Here is a 17,261-nt window from a genome sequence, read left to right on the forward strand (position 1 = left end):
CCAACTTTAGGAAACGTTTAAGGTTCCTAAAAATATATTTTTACAAACTTCTCTGGTGGTCAAGTGGTTAAGACTTGAGCTCCCAATGCATGCGGTAGGGGTTCAATTCCGGGTCAGAAACTAAGATCTGGCACGCTGTATAGCATAGCTAAATATGTATATCATATAATGCATCATTTCCATTATGAAATCATTGTCTTAGAAAGATACCTGCACTCCCATGTTCATTACTGAACTACTTACAATAGCCAAGACATGAAAACAATCTGTGTCCAACAGACAACAGATAAAATCTGAAAAAGGACGAAATCTAGCAACTATACCAACATAGTTGGATACTGCAAATATTTGCTCAGTACATTATTCAGAAATAAAGACCCTCACTTAAATAAAGACCTCAGTAAAACACAGTATTAAAAAGAAAAAAAAAGAGTCAAACTAACAGAAACAAAGTAGGTATCACAGTTTGTAGAATGAGGAGATATTAGTCAAAAGACTATATTTCTAGTTGTAACTGGAAGGAGTTATAGGAATCAAATTACAGTATGGTGAATATCCTTATCAACACTCTGATATATAATTGTAACAAGTGATCCTCACCCACAGAGACCAGGTTCCTATAGATCTCCCACGTCATATCCCTGTACAGGGCCCCCTGAGCAGGGTCCAGGCATTCCCATTCCTCCTGAGTGAATTCAGTGGCCACATCCTTGAATGTCAACTGTTCCAATAAGGAAACACATTTCAGAACGGGACCATGAGAAGAGTTCTTATTGTCACAAAAAACTGAGGAGGAAAGAGGGGTGAGAATCATTTCAGTTGAAGTATATACTCTGACAGATCCACTTATATGTATCTGGAGCAAATTATGGGTACCTAATTTTCATTCCTCATGCTTTTTCATAAAATTATGATATCATCCAGTTAAAGCAGACTTTTCATATTTGTGGGCAATATATGAAATACACAGAAAAAAATTCAACAAAGGTTTATCTATGCAGAAGTGTTATCTATTATGTTTTACATGATAAGTGATATTCCTTATCTACATGACTTACAGTATAATTGGCATCTTAAGAGAGGACAAAATTGAGATATCCCTGGTGGTCAGGTGGTTAAGACTCCACATTTCATTGTAGGGGACACAGGTTCAATACTCCTTTGGGGAACTAAGATGCCACATGCTGCATGGCATGGCCAAATATTTAAAAAGAGAGAGATGACAAGGTCCACAGTAGAATTTTTACAAAGTGTAAATATTAAGTGACAAAGATGATAAGAATAGCAATGACTTACGGTGTCCAAATACTTTCTAGATATTAAGCATTACTCTAAATGCTTCATATGTAAGATTTTTTGAATGTGGACTATTTTCAAAGTCTTTATTGAATTTATTATTATATTACTTCCATTTTATGTTTTGTTTTTTTGTCAGCACGTACAGAGAAAAATGATTCCATAAGAAAACTACTACTCCAAAAAACAATTTTAGGGAAGTCCCTGCAGGTCCAGTGGCTAAGACTCTGAGTTCCCAATGCAGGGAGCCCAGCTCCCATCCCTGGTGAGGGAACTACATTCCACATGTCAATTAAAAGAACCCAGAGGCCATTATGAAGATGGATCTTGCAACTAAGCGGCACAGCCAAATGCAAAAATAAATACTTAAAAAAAATAAAAGAAACTTTAGAAAAGCTGTAGCATAAGAAAAGAAATCAACACTGAAAAATCAGTTGCAATTGTATACACAATTAACAATATCAACCGGAAATTAGAGAACAATCCTATTCATTATAACATCAAGAGGTAGAATACTTATGAAATATTGGCAAAAATATTAGCAAAGAAGGTAAAAGACTTATACACTGAATACTGCCAAACACTGCTAAAAGAAGTCCATGGAAACACACATAAAAGAAACCCTGTATTCAGGAACTGACAGGGTTCTTAAAATGATCACAATACTCAAAATTTTCTGTGTGTGTGTGCTCAGTCGCTTCAGTAATGTTCTACTCTTTGCGAACCTATTGACTATAGCCTGCCAGGCTCCTCTGTCCACGGGATTCTCCAGGCAAGAACACTGGAGTGGTTTGCCATGCCCTCTTCCAGGGATCTTCCCAATCCAGAGATCAAACCCACATATCTTGTGTCTCTGCCTGCACTGGCAGGTAGGTTCTTTACCACTAGCACTACCTGGGAAGCCCTAAAGTTTTCTACAGACACAGTGAAATCCCTATTAAAATTTGAATGGCAATGTTTATAGTAACAGAACAAATCATGTGAAAATTCCTATAGAATCTCAAGAGACCCCTAAATAGCCAAAACAGTCTTCCAAAAGGAATTGGAGGCCAACACTTTTAGATGTGAAAAATGCTGAAATCATCTGGGATGTGGTACAGGCATAAACAAATACACAGAAGCCAGGGGAGCAAATCAGAAAGCACAGAAATAACCCTTAGAATATATGGAAAAGTTGGCTTAAAGCTCAAAATTCAGAAAACTAAGATCATGGCATCCAGTCCCATCACTTCATGGCAAATAGATGGAGAAACAGTGGAAACAGAGACTATTTTGGGGGGCTCCAAAATCACTGCAGATGGTGACTGCAGACATGAAATTAAAAGACACTTGCTTCTTGGAAAAAAAACTATGACCAACCTAGACAGCATATGAAAAAGCAAAGACATTACTTTGCCAACAAAGGTCTATCTAGTCAAAGCTATGGTTTTTCCAGTACCTCTGTACGGATTTGAGAGTTGGACTATAAAGAAAGCTGAGCACCAAAGAATGGATGCTTTGGAACTGTGGTGTTGGAGAAGACTCTTGAGAGTCCCTTGGACTGCAAGGAGGTCCAACCAGTCCATTCTGAAGATCAGCCTGGGATTTCTTTGCAAGGGATGATGCTAAAGCTGAAACTCCAGTACTTTGGCCACCTCATGCAAAGAGTTGACTCATTAGAAATGACCCTGATGCTGGGAGGGATTGGGGGCAGGAGGAGAAGGGGACAACAGAGGATGAGATGGCTGGATGGCATCACTGACTCGATGGACGTTTGAGTCTGAGTGAACTCCAGGAGTTGGTGATGGACAGGAAGGCCTGGCGTGCTGCAATTCATGGGGTCGGAAAGAGTTGGACACGACTGGTGAACTGAACTGAACTGAACTGAAATGGGCAGAAGAACTAGTAGAAAACTGCCAGGTTGCAAACAAATTGACACCATAGTTGTGTTGTTTTGTGAGATGTTATATGAATTTTTTATTGGAGAGAATTAAATTTTCGAGTTTCTGGTAGTAAGGACCTTTTTATCTTTCATGACTGAAAAGACAACCCTTTATAATCCTTATTGTGGTTTGGTTTTGATGTCCATTCTGCTTTTTTACACAACTGAAATTCCCTAGAAGGTTTAGCCATCAGTACTGGATCCAAAATCATGTTGAACAGGGTGCATGATGTCTGAACATCTTTCATTCTGGCATCCTTACAGCTATAAAGAGGGCATGTATGTGCATTATTTGTGATGTTAATGGAAGGATAGTAAACATTGTCAAAATTGCTGGGGAGATTTGATCTCACGGTATATTCATATGCATAATATTACATCTCTACCCCAGGAGGCACCTAAGTTTGTATTGCTACTACTATTTATGAATACATATCAAGAAAACTGAGTTGATTTAAGTCTCAGTCATGTGAGTTTTCTTCTCACTATAAATATTCTGATATCTAGTGATCAGTGAGCAATCAGAAGAAACTTAAGACATATTCACTGCATTTATAAGTAGGAAATATTTGGTGAACCCACAGTACACACTGTTGTTATTCATTTTTCAGTCCCTCACTCATTTCGACTCTGTTTCATTTCATTCCTTTCATGTCTTTCCAACTTCACTGTTTGAAATACTTCTCCTATATCAGTGCTTGCTTTCAGTTGCCATTTCTTGATCATATGTGTATAAGAGCCATCTACAATATATAACAAACTGTAAGTATTCCATTCATTACAACTCATGAATAAATGTTTCATGTTAAATAAACTGTATTATATGAACCATAATACATTTATCAAGAAAGTTATGAATGTCACCAACCTCGATCTTACAATTTATAGGAAAACAAAACAAATGATTCTTTACTAAAGCAAAAGTCAACAGAGGAAATTCTAATTGTAAGGCACCCTTTAAAATAACCTGCTGCTGCTGCTTATATGACAAAAATATGCACAATGGAAAAACTGTTAGCTATCAAAGAAAGCGTGAGTTTTAAAATGATGGCAAAGCATGTACCAATTGTCAGGAAACATAATGGCTACAATTAAAGGATGAGCAAAGGATATTAAACTATATATACTGCATACTTATTTTACGTGAATGAGTGGTAAAGAACCTAAGATGAAATAGTAAAAGGAAAAACAAAACCAGTTTATCTAATGAATAATTTAAATGAGTGCCACTTTAGAACTGGGAGACAAATACAGCACTGAGAAAATGAACAATCTGAAGTTAAAACTTTTGGCTGTTAGGAATTAAAGCTTCTATTCACAATTTCTGGGGATTTGCTGATGGCTCAGTGGGTAAAGAATCCACCTGTCATGCAAGAGACTGAGGAGACATGGGTTCCATTCCTGAGTCAGAAGATTCCCTGGATGAGGAAATGGCAACTCTTCCAGTATTCTTGCCTAAAAAATCCCATGGACATAGGAGCCTGTGCAAAGGGTCACAAAGAGTTGGACATGACTGAGTGATTAAGCACATCAGTTCAGTTCAGTTGCTCAGTCGTGTCTGACTCTTTGCGACCCCATGAATCCCAGCACGCCAGACCTCCCTGTCCATCACCAACTCCTGGAGTTCACCCAAACTCATGTGCATCAAGTCAGTGATGCCATCCAGCCATCTCATCCTCTGTCGTCCCCTTCTCCTCCTGCCCCCAATCCCTCCCAGCATCAGGGTCTTTTCCAATGAGTCAAATCTTTGGAAAACTAAACAGGCACTCATTAACCCATGAGGAACTCAATATACAATAAACAAACAAACAGGCCTTTGGGAAAACTCTACAAATGAGTAAAGCCTCACTACATGTCCAGAAAACATTAAGCCTACAAGTGTAGGAAAAGTTCATGACAATTTGCTGGCCTCATGACAATCTGAAGTAACTGAATTACAGCTGAGCTATTTCAAATCCCAAAAGATGATGCCCCATACGTGGAACAGGGAACAGTGCTTTCCAGTACCTTGAAAATGCTCAGTTTAAGTTCTTGTCTGTAACAGCTTTAAGATAAAAGCTTGTATTTGTGTGGGCTGCTTACATCTAAAACTGATATTTCCTCCTAACAAGCTGAAAACAATAAAAGCAATAAAACTGTTCTTTTCTATTAATGTGCTGTGCTTAGTCATTCAGTTGTGTCCCACTCTTTAAGACCCCATGGACTACAGCCTGCCAGGCTCCTCCGTCCATGGGGATTGTCTAAGAAAGAATACTGGAGGGTTGCCATGCCCTCCTCTAAGGAATCTTCCCAACCCAAGGATCAAACCCAGGTCTCCCACATTGCAGGTGGATTTTTTTTTTCAAATCAAGAGTTTTTATTGTCTCTTTAAAAGATCACAGCTGGGTCCACAGAACTGTCTGCTATTTTGTTGTTTCTGCAGCAGGATCACTCAGATCTTACTCATCAGCCTGCTGAACTGTTCCTTTTTCAGAAACATAGATACCATCCAAAAATTTTCTGATATCCTTAACTGTGGTGGCTTGCTGAATCAAAGCAGCTGAATTTGACACAAGTTCAATGTCATTTCCTTCAAGAATCAACTCATCTTTCTGGGCTTGAGACACTGAACAGGCAACCCTGCGTATGTATTTTTCATCCCCAAAATTTTCAGATTTCCACAAGAGAACCATTCTCCTGAATAACAACGTTGATGGGGAAGTGGGCATACACCGACCTCATCTTGTAACGGAAGCCCAGTGTAACACCCTTGATCATGTTCCGTACCTGACTACAGATTGTGTGAACAGTAGCCAGTTCCTTTCTGTTTCCCCACCATTTGTCAACACGGAGCCTCTTCTTTTTCTTTCCAAGGAGACTGAGTTCTACATTGATGTGATTGAAGTCCCTCCACAGGGTGCCTCTGGGGCCCTTCACAATAACTGTCCATCCCTTCAAGTTAATGTTAATTTTCTGGGATGTCGACAGTCTGATTGCTGGGAATGGTCTTCATTCTCGCAGTAGATGTGGCAAAGAAAGAGCTGCAGGTGGATTCTTTACCAACTGAGCCACCAAGGAAGGCCTTTCTATTAATACTTCACCAAAAACTCTGTTTTAAAAGTTCCATTTAGCACCAGTGCACACAGGCCAAGTTTTCACATTAAAACTATTTCTGTACACCATCTTTCAATCCTAAGAACTTAATGGTGCACTTTGCTTCTGTAGTAAAAGTACCCAGGTGGAATAAATGTGTGTTGATGAAATGAACATGATTCATTGAAGTTTATGAAGAATAATTAAATTTTAATTAAAACAGGAATAAAAAGATAGCAAAAGGTAATGACAGCCACTAAATGTCAATCATACACATACATCACTGCAGATGGTGACTGCAGTCATGAAATTAAGACGTTTACTCATTGGAAGGAAAGTTATGGCCAACCTAGACAGCACATTAAGAAGCAGAGACATTACTTTGCCATCAAAGGTCCGTCTAGTCAAGGCTATGGTTTTTCCAGTAGTCATGTATGCATGTGAGAGTTGGACTATAAAGAAAGCTGAGTGCCAAAGAAGTGATGCTTTTGAACTATGGTGTTGGAGAAGACTCTTGAGAGTTCCTTGGACTGCAAGGAGATCCAACCAGTCCATACTAAAGGAGATCAGTCCTGGGTGTTCATTGGAAGGACTGATGTTGAACCTGAAACTCCAATACTTTGGCCACCTGATGTGAAGAGCTGACTCACTGGAAAAGACCCTGATGATGGGAAAGATTGGGGGCAGGAGGAGAAGGGGATGACAGAGGATGAGATGGTTGAATGACATCACTGACTCAATGGATGAGTTTGGGTGGACTCCAGGAGTTGGTGATGGACAGGGAGGCCTGGCGTGCTGCAGTTCATGGGGTTGCAAAGCCAGACATGACTGAGCGACTGAACACATACATACAGGATTCTGGCACTTTGGATTACATTTTTCTTTCACAATCAAAAACTGCCCTCTTTTTAATTTCAAAGAGCAAGACTAATTTTTCATTAATCACATGTATAGAACAGCTATTCCTAAGCAATGGAGAATGTCACCAACTTTCCATGTGTATTGTTGCTACCAGATAATCACTATTAGCTTTTCACTTTCTTCCCATGTAAAGTCCAGTCCATTAAGGTCCTGCTGATCTTTGCATAGTGATTGGCAGATGCTTCTGTCTGATGATTCATTGTGACCTATCTCCAAAGGGCACCCTTGAATAATAAGCATGGCTAATCATGTCATATTTTTATATTACTTCTTGTCCCTCTCTGATGCTAATTCACACAATATTCAATTGGATAATTTAAGATCCTTCCTTTTTTAGGAAATAAGGATATGCATCATCCACACTAAATGAAGTTAGCCCCCTCATTTTATCGATTTCCTCTCAGACTATCATAAAAAAGCTGTAATGAATGCATAAGATCAACAGTCTTCATACTTCAGGTAGAAAGGTATAAACAGGTCAAAAAGCCTCTGGTAATTACATATTTATAGATAATGGGCCATTTCCACATATGTTCTTCTTTCTCTCACATAGCAAATATGTCATTAGTTTTGACATATTGTCACTTGCAATGATTCTGCACTGTAATAGTCTGACTTATCTCGGAGAAATGAGCTCTTCCTCATAGCTCAGTAGCAGAGAATCTGCCTGCAACGCAAGAGATGCAGGTGCAATACCTGGGTCAGGAAAACCCCCTGGAGGAGAAAATGGTAACCCACTCCAGTATTCTTGCCTGGGAAAACCCATGAGGAGCCTGGAGGGCTACAGTACAAGGGGTCACAAGAGTCAAGACACAACTCAGTGATTAAACCACTACCACCACAATCTAGGAGAAATAACTTATTTACTCCTAGTATTAAATTTTCCAATATGTACTCTGCTGAGAGAATTACTCAAAAAATTTACCATCATCATCACACTTGAAAGGATTCTCTGCAATATAAGTTCTTCGGTGAATGCTGAGGATGCACTAGCTTCCATAGTTGGTAAATTTCTAGTTTCTGCACTGTATAGGTGCACTTATTACAAAAGGTGTGGATACTGGATGAAAATTTTTACAGTACTCATTACATTTGAAAAGTTCCTCTCCAGAGTAAGTCCTGTGTTTCAGAGTGTCTATCTTCTGGTACAAGCCTTAGCACGGGTATTGCTTTGTGTGGTTTCTATGAAAGATATATATTGAGATGTCTAGTGCATTGTGAGACCTGCATAGAGCCTCTCCTCATGGATTTGAAGTGTTTCTCCTCAATTGCTGGGAGCCAGCATAGGGAATCCCGCCCGTGGCAAAGGTCATGAGGAAGAGGCCTGATAGGCAAAGGTGAGATCAGGCCTCGAGGAACCCCCCTGGGCCTTCTGGAGCATCTACCCCAAAACCAGAATCTGTCTGTCTTATTTTATGACTTTCACCAACGTTTTTGACATTAACAAGGGAGCTATCCCCGACCACCTTTCTCTGGAAAAGGTTAACTTAGAGCTCCAGTTAACAGTCTCCTGCATAGAAAAGGAGTGTTTCAGCTCAAACTACCCCTCTGCTGGCTCTCTAACTTGCCTTACCCAGACTTTTACAACTACGCATGTGATTGTTTACAGCCCCCAACTGTGAGAGGCACGGGAAGCCTAAAACATAGAGCCTTTCAAAGAGTTAAAAGCTGTTACAATAGTGCTGGTGTGAGATTTCACTGTTGGGCCAATGCTTGCTGCCAAGTTCCCATATCCCTTATCCACTGTGCATCTGGGAATACATTTGTTAACATAGTTAGAAAGTAAGAAAAACAAGTGTAGCCTTGAAACTAACTACATCAGACCTTTGAGCTAATTGGTTCTTTCTTTGTTGTAACTCGCTGCACCTTTGCTTCGTGAAAATGTAACTCTGTTTGATACTTTCTGAGGCTAACATAGAATAGAAATATAAAGAAAAAACATTTCAAGGGAAAATAAGTTTTCTGGTTGAGCAGCCTTTATTAAAAGAGGGTCTTAAAATGTTCACAGGCCTCCAAGGCCAGAAGATAATGTACACAACATCATTTATGGGAAAGGTGTAAAAGCCCTTTCGAAAATAAAGCTATGGGGCCTCACTTACCGAAACAGCTTGGTCTCCCCGTATCAATCATTCTCTCTCTCTCCCTCTCACTTTTTCAGGCTGATCCCTTGGAGCATAGAGGCTCCCAGCAATCACTTTACTGCCCAGGTTTCCAAGACCTGAACGGAAAGACCTTCTGCATCTTCACTCCCTTGGGAGACCAGGAGGGCAACTGTGGCCTCCGTGAACGGGGCAAACTTCTTGCCTTGGAGTTTTATTGGCTTTCTATGTAAACCAAGGAATATCAGCCTGTTTCTCCACTAATTTTCCTACTACACTATTCTCTCCTAATCTCTTTTCTAATTAAATAGTCCTTTATAAGACGGCGACTCTGTCCCCCCTTCGAATTCCCTGGATCCACCAGGGCTGGACCGTGGCACTCAATGGACTGTCTGATGTTGCCAGTTCTTGAATTCAACACAAAGGTTTTGTCAAGCTCATTGCATTTATAAGGTGCCACTCCACTATGTCTTCTTTTTTTAATTTAAAAAAAATTTAAACTTTTTATTTTTGGCTGTGCTGAATCTTTGCTGCTGCACGGGCTTTTCTTTAGTTGCAGCGAATGGGGGCTACCCTCGAGTTGCAGTATGCAGGCCTCTCTTATGCTGGTAGCACAGGCTCTAGGGTGTGCGGGCTTTGGTAGTTGCGGTGCACAGGCTCAACAGTTGTAGCACATGGGCTTAGTTGTTCTGAGGCATGTGGGATCTTCTTGATCAGGGATCGAACCCATGTCTACTGCATTGACAGCCATATTCATTACCACTGAGCCACTAGGGAAGCCCCGTGTCCCATTTTCTGACCTTTGGGTAAAATCCTTGCCACACACATTACATTTCTGTGTCTTCTCTCCAGGATAAATACGCTGATATCTAGTGACAAAGGAGTAATAATGTGAAACTTTGCCACAGTCATTGTATTTTAAAAGCTTTGCAAAATTCAATATACTTGTAATGTTCTGTGCAGTGCAGATTACTTGATTATTGGTGAAAAGTGAGACCCAAGTAAGAGTTTTTTCTAGTGTTCACCCCAACTGTGAGGTAATTTTGAGAATGAATTCTTTGGTGATTGAATTCCTTGTCTAAAACACATTTATCACATCTCCCTCCAAAAGGACCTTTCAAATGAAGAGGTGGACACCTGCTAAAACCATTTCTTAAATTCCCTCACAAACAGATTACCTAACAGTAAGTTAGACTTGAGAGTACACCAAAGGATTTGTCACACTCATTTTATTAATAAAGTTTCTCTCCACTATGATTCTTCGGTCGACTTTAAAGTACAAATTTTGACTTAAGATTCAGAGACAGTTATAAAATTTCTACAATTTCCATCCAGTATGGATTTTCTTGTAATAAATGAAGCTGTGCCACTCATGAATGTGCACAAGTTTCTCCCCACCATGAATTTCCCATGACTTTAAAATGTCAGTATTAAATGAAGACCTTCCCACATATATCCATTAACTTGGTTTACTGTCTGTATTGATTCCCTGATGCGTAGTAAGGTTTGAGGTCTGAGTAAAGGCTTTTCATTACTTACTGCCTTTGAAAGGTTTCTCTCCATTACGAATTCTCTGATGAATTGAAAGGTCTGAATTTTGACTACTGACTTCATGACATTCCTCACAATACTATAATTCTTCTCCAGGCTCATTTCTCAGGGACTGAGTGAGGGTTGACCTATGATGAAAAATTCTGCCACACTTAACTACATTTCTAAGACTGCTCTCCTGTATGAATTTTCTGATGATGTCTAAGGTGTACTTTCTGACTAAAGACCTTGTCACAATCATTACATTTGTAAGGTTTCTCTCCAGTATGGACTCTCTGATGTCTTGCACAGTTTGAATGACAACGAAAGACTCTGTGACATACTTCACACTTAAATGATTTCTCTTCCCTATGGACTAATTTATGCTGAGTGAGGGCTGAGTTCTGATTAAAGCTCTTGTCACACTCGTTACATTTGTAAGGTTTCTCTCCAGTATGAATTCTCTGATGAATTTCAAGGTTTGATTTTTGATTGAAGGCCTTGCCACATTCATCACATTTGTAAGGTTTCTCTCCAGTATGAATTCTCTTATGTCTTGGAATGCTGGAATCATGATGGAACATTTTGTCACATATATCACATTTATATAATTTCCCTTCCGTGTGGATTAACTGATGTCTACGAAATTTTGTGCTGTAATGGAAGGACTTTCCACACTCATTACGTTAATAAGATTTCTCTTCAGTATGATTTCTCTGATGAAACACGAGGATTGCCTTTTCCCTAAAGACCGTGCCACACTCATTACATCTGTAGGGTTTCTCTCCAGAATGAATTCTCTGATGACATGTAAGGGTTGCTTTTTGACTAAAGACCTGGCCACACTCACTGCATTTGTAAGGTTTCTCTCTAGTGTGAATTTTCAAGTGATTTGTAAGGTCTGTTTTTTGACCAAAGAGCTTGCCACACTCATTACATCTGTGAGGTTTTTCTCCAGTATGAATTCTCTGATGATTTGCAAGGTATGAATTTCGACTAAAGACTCTTTCACATACATCACATTTATGTAATTTCTCCTCTGTATGGATGACCTGATGTCTACTGAGGTTTGATCTCTGAAGAAAGGTTTTGCCATCCTCACCACATTTGTAAAGTCTTTCCCTCTGTGCTTCCTGGTTTTGTGTCATTATTAAAGGATTCATGTAATTACTCCCATATGTATCAGAAATGTTCATTTCTACACTAGAAGAAGTTCTCTGAAGCACTGAAAATGGGGCACAACTATTGAGAATCTTGTCAGCTTGAATGAATTCATCAGTTTTGTCTTCACTTTTAAAAATATACAGTTCATCCTGAAAGCTTAAGGCAAGCCAATTTTCAATAGGCTTGATTCTGGCAACACTTTTATCATGTTGATCTTTATTACCAGTGAGATTTTCATTATGGGTTATAAGTATTCCTTTGTAATTTTCTTCCTCATCTTTCTGCTTAGACTGGAAGTTGTATATATTTTCCTGAATGACCCTAAGATAAAAACGGTCCATTTCATTCCTTTCAGGTCTTCCCAGTATCCATGACTGGAATACCTCTCCTCTATCAGAGTTTGTCTTCAGTTGTAATTTTTTGACCACAGGTGTGTAAGAGATATCTACAAGATAAAATGAACTGTATACATTCAATTCATTTAAATTTGTAAATAAATGTTTGTTAAACGCACAGTAATATAAGTAATACTTATGTCAAGCAGTTATGAAGCTCCCCAACCATGATCATAGAATTTGTAGCAATAAGAAAGTAATGATTCTTTACTACAATGAAAGGGATCAAAGGTAATTCTAATAATTTTAGGGCACCCTAGTTTCAAATAACCTATCACAAAAACAGGCACATTGGAAAAACTTCCGTTATCTATTAAAGAAAGCGTACTTTTCAACCATTAACACCAAAGCGCATACCAATTATACGTAAATATTATGGTCTTCTTTAAGTGAAGCGAAAAGAATATTAAACCATATATATATATATATATATATATATATATTCTGCCTAATTATTACACATGAATAAATGAAAAAGAACATAAAATATATTCTATAACTAAATAATCCAAAACTAGATTATCTAATGCATACCCTAAATGAGTGGTGGTTCAGAATTGAGAAAGAAATACAGCACTGTGAAAATGAAGAATTTGATAAAATAGTTTTTGAAAAGGCTAAATATTTTTCTAAGTACCTTGCCTCTATCTGTATACCCATGAAGTAGCATAAAACATTCTGAAAACCATCATCTGTAAATCAAAATTAAATACATTAAATATCAACAAATGAAACATTCTTTAGTTATATGAAGAGCCAGTAAATAGAGCAATTCCACACATATGCAGGAACTTTAAATATATAGTTTATTGGCTCCAAATTATATGTAATTAAGAGTGAGCAACATGTAAATTTATTTAATTAGGTTCAGACATAATATTGTTAAAAAGTTTCCCAGATGGCTCAGTGGTAAAGAATTCGCCTGCCAATGCAGGAGAAACAGGAGATATGGGTTTGATTGCTGGGTTGGGAAGATCTCCTGGAGGAGGAAATGGCAACCCACTCCAGTATCCTTGGCTGGAGAATCCCATGGACACAGGAGCCTGGTGGGATATAGTCCAGGGAGTCACAAATACAGGGACATGATTGAGTGACTGAACACGCATGCACAATATTGCTAAAAACAAAGGGCAAAAGAAAGAGATACAAGACATAATGCAGACAAAGTGGTACTATAATAAATGTAACAGGATACTTATTTTTTTTCATATAAAAGTAACTTTTGAGTCTTTCAGTTCACTTCACTTCAGTTCAGTTGCTTAGTTGTGTCCGACTCTTTGCGACCCCATTAATCTCAGCACGCCAGGCCTCCCTGTCCATCACCAATTTCCGGAGTTTACTCATATCCAGTCTTTAGAAACACACTATTCTCTGCCATCTAATTCTACTTATTCATTGTTAAAAGCGTGCAGAAGATAATCACAATTCTTCAAGTAAGGGAAGTAGATTCAGGGCTTTACATACATGACCTCAGTTGACAAATAGTTAAGAGGAAGAAGGTATGAATCTGAACCTACAGACAGACAAAATATTCTTTTTTTTTTAGGCTGCACCACAGGACTTCCAGGATCTTAGTTCCCCGACCAGGGATTGAACCAGGGACATCAGCAGGCAAATTGCAGAATTCTTACCACTGGACTGCCAGGGAATTCCCAAGACAACATATTATTAGTATGACTCCCCATTCGAGTAGTCCACCAGACTAAGGTATCAAGACAATTCAGTGAAGAACAGATTTTGAAAAACTGGTGCCTATCAAAAGAATATTCACAGTGGGAAAATGAAAAGATCTCTATCTGAACTTTACATGTGTACAAATAATAGCTCCAATTTAAAAGTTTTGGCTATTATGAAAAATCTTCTACTGAACATTTTTTATAAGATGTTTATACAGATAAATGTTTTCAAATCTCTTGGGTATACCTGTAAAAGCAACACTGCTAGGTGTGATATTGTCATTTATAAGAAACAGGGATGTGGTCATTCAGATGAGAAATTCATTAATTCCACTCACACCTTCTTTGGCTAAATTCATGTTCATTAAGGCCTTGCCTTGATGGAAGGAGACTGAGAAATTAGGGGAACCCATGGCTATGGGTGCATAAAGAATTCTAGAACCACAATGGCAAAAAAAAAAAAATTAGAAAATGGGCAAAATGAGAAAGACTTTTCACTAAAGCTGGAATATAGAGTAAAAGTAGGAAAAAGAAAATATTTTCAACATCACTAACCAGCGAGTGTGGGACCTTCACATTTTCTGTTTCCTCCATGTACACCCCCTACTACCTTCAGAGTTCATAGAAAACTAAGAGTCTCCACTACCCACTGGAGATGATCATTATGAACTTGTAATTGTGGAAAGTGGCAACTGGGAACAAAGTTTTTCAAAACCATTCTCAGCGCACCAAGTGTGCACCGCCAATGCACTAGAGTTGAACTGATATTACATTTCCAGGAGATGGTATATCAAAATCACAAAACGTATCTCAGAGACAGGCTATCTCCCTCCCAGCCAACAGTTCCAGTAGGAGGAAGGCATCAGATAAGTACTTTGCTGAAGCAAGAGAGTCTATAAGAGGAAAAACGAGTAAATGCTCACATCTCAAACATGCATGTCTCCTGGATCAAGACGAACCCACTGGCAAAGACGAGGAGGAATGATTCTGAAAACGACAGAGACTGTGCAGGGAAGCTACAGGTCCTGAACACCACAATAACCCCTGACAACTACTACTATAATTTCATGTATGCTCACTGATGGTGGTTGTGGATTTATCTATGTAGCATTTAATCTGATGGTAAATTTATCTATGATTTCATGTCAGTTCCCACAGCCCCGTGCTCTGCCTCCTGCTACAATATGATCAACAGAAATTTCTATACATAAGAAAGAAATGTGATTTACTGTGGCTTTTCCAGAATCATTGTTCTTTATCTTGCTAAAGACTGAGGACACAATGGAGGGGTCGAGGAAAACATTTCAGAAATTTACCTTCTGCTGGCCTCCTTCAGAATACACAAGGAACAGTATACAATGCAGAAACGTAGCTCACTTTCTAGAACTCAAAACGCACACAGGTAGAAAACAGGACAGTGGGACTCTTAAAAGTTTGTCACTGAGCTTTAAATATAGAGTGAGTTCTGAAATAACTGTATCACGAAGTGGGTAGATCTTCTGAGGAAGTTAGGCTGAAGTTCCTGATGCCACATCCTGAAGCTTTTCATGTCTGAGCCAACAGGGCTTTGAGTCAGTCAAGCAAGGCAGGGGTTCCCAGGAGGCAAAGAGGGGAAATGCAGAGATACCCTAGAGCAGATCCCCACTTCAAAGAGAAGTGATCCTCACCCACAGAGAGTAGGTTCCTGTAGGTCTCCAGCATCACGTCCCTGTACAAAGTCCTCTGAGCAGGGTCCAGGCATTCCCACTCCTCCTGAGAGAATTCTATGTTCACATGAGTGGATGTCAATGATCCCTGAAATGAAAATGTATTTCACCAAAGGGCTCTGAGGAGAGTTCTTATTCTCATGGAAAATAAGAAGAGGAGAGAGGGATAAGGATCAATTCAGTTGCAGCATGTATTCTGACAGATCTATGTGAAGGGATTTGGAGCAAATTGTGTATCTCTAATTTTAATTCCTCATACTTTTTCACATAATTATAATGTCCTCCAATCAATGTGGATTTTTCATACTTGTAGACAATACATGAAACACACACAAATAAAAGCCAGCCATGGGTGGTCTAGACTGAAGTAGCATCTGAATGAAAATAAAAACACAACATACCAAAATTTATGATATGCACTCAGAGCTGTACTAAAGGGGAAGTCCACATTGCTAAAAGCTTACAATAAGTAGTAGAAAGGGGCAGCTTGACACTACTGTTCAAAACACTAATGAACATCTCCGCCAGAGACATTAGACAAGAAAAAATTCAAAGTTAACCCTGTACAAAAAAATTCAGTTATTCCTGCACAAAGTCAAGAGTAAAATTACCTGTTTTTGTAGGTGACAAGAGTTTTCATGTAGAAACCAAAAAGATTCCAAAATAAAACTACTACCTTAAAAAACAACTTTACAGAAGTCACAGCCAAAAAAAAAAAAAGCACACAAAAATCAATTGCATTTCTATACACAATGAACAATACCAACAGAAAATTAGAGAACAATCCTATTTACTATGGGCTTCCCTGATAGCTCAATTGGTAAAGAATCTGCCTGCAATGCAGAAGACCCTGGTTTGATTCCCGGGTCCGAAAGATCTGCTGCAGAAGGGACAGGCTACCCACTCCAGTGTTCTTGGGCTTCCCTTGTGGGTCAGCTGGTAAAGAATCTGCCTGCAATGAGGGAGACCTGGATTCGATCCCGGGGTTAGGAAGATCCCCTGGAGAAGGGAAAGGCTACCCACTCCAGTATTCTGGCCTGGAGAATTCCATGGACTGTATAGTCCATGGGGTTGCAAAGAGTCAGACACAACTAAGCAACTTTCACTTCACTTTAACTTCCTATTTACTATAGCATCAAAAGGGGTAGAATACTTTGGAACAAATGAATCAAGGAGGTGAAAGACTTGTACACTGAAAACTAGTAAATGTTCTGAAAGAAATCCATGGAGATAGAAATAAACAAAAAGACAGCCATACTCATGGATTTGAAGATGTAATATTCTTAAAATGACCACATTACCAAAGTGTTCTAGAGATTCAATGGAATCGATATCAAAATTTCAATGGCAATTTTTGCAGTAATAGAAAACAAAAATCATACTAAAGTTCATAGGGAATCTCAAGTGAAGTGAAGTGAAGTCGCTCAGTCCTGTCTGATTCTTTGCGACCCCATGGACTGTAGCCTATTACGCTCCTCTGT

The 17,261-nt window shown here is 38.9% G+C and overlaps 2 protein-coding genes and 1 pseudogene across 2 annotated transcripts in view; all 3 read right to left on the reverse strand.

Annotated features, from left to right (window-relative positions):
* Positions 1-3,465, reverse strand: part of LOC138096922 (zinc finger protein 665-like) — a 36,925-nt gene extending 33,460 nt beyond the window's left edge. The window contains 2 exon segments of the mRNA XM_068993158.1: positions 601-786; positions 3,378-3,465. Of these exon segments, the coding sequence (XP_068849259.1) occupies positions 601-786; positions 3,378-3,465 (274 nt within the window).
* A 2,190-nt stretch (positions 3,466-5,655) lies between these two features.
* On the reverse strand, positions 5,656-6,209 carry LOC138096585 (large ribosomal subunit protein uL6 pseudogene; annotated as a pseudogene).
* Positions 6,210-10,714: 4,505 nt separating this feature from the next.
* LOC138096923 (zinc finger protein 813-like) lies at positions 10,715-12,344 on the reverse strand. The gene is given in 1 exon segment (XM_068993159.1): positions 10,715-12,344. A coding segment is annotated over 1 exon segment (1,320 nt). The 3' UTR covers positions 10,715-11,024.
* Positions 12,345-17,261: the final 4,917 nt, after the last annotated feature.

This window comes from Capricornis sumatraensis, chromosome 20, assembly GCF_032405125.1.
Source record: "Capricornis sumatraensis isolate serow.1 chromosome 20, serow.2, whole genome shotgun sequence".
NCBI lineage: Eukaryota > Metazoa > Chordata > Mammalia > Artiodactyla > Bovidae > Capricornis > Capricornis sumatraensis.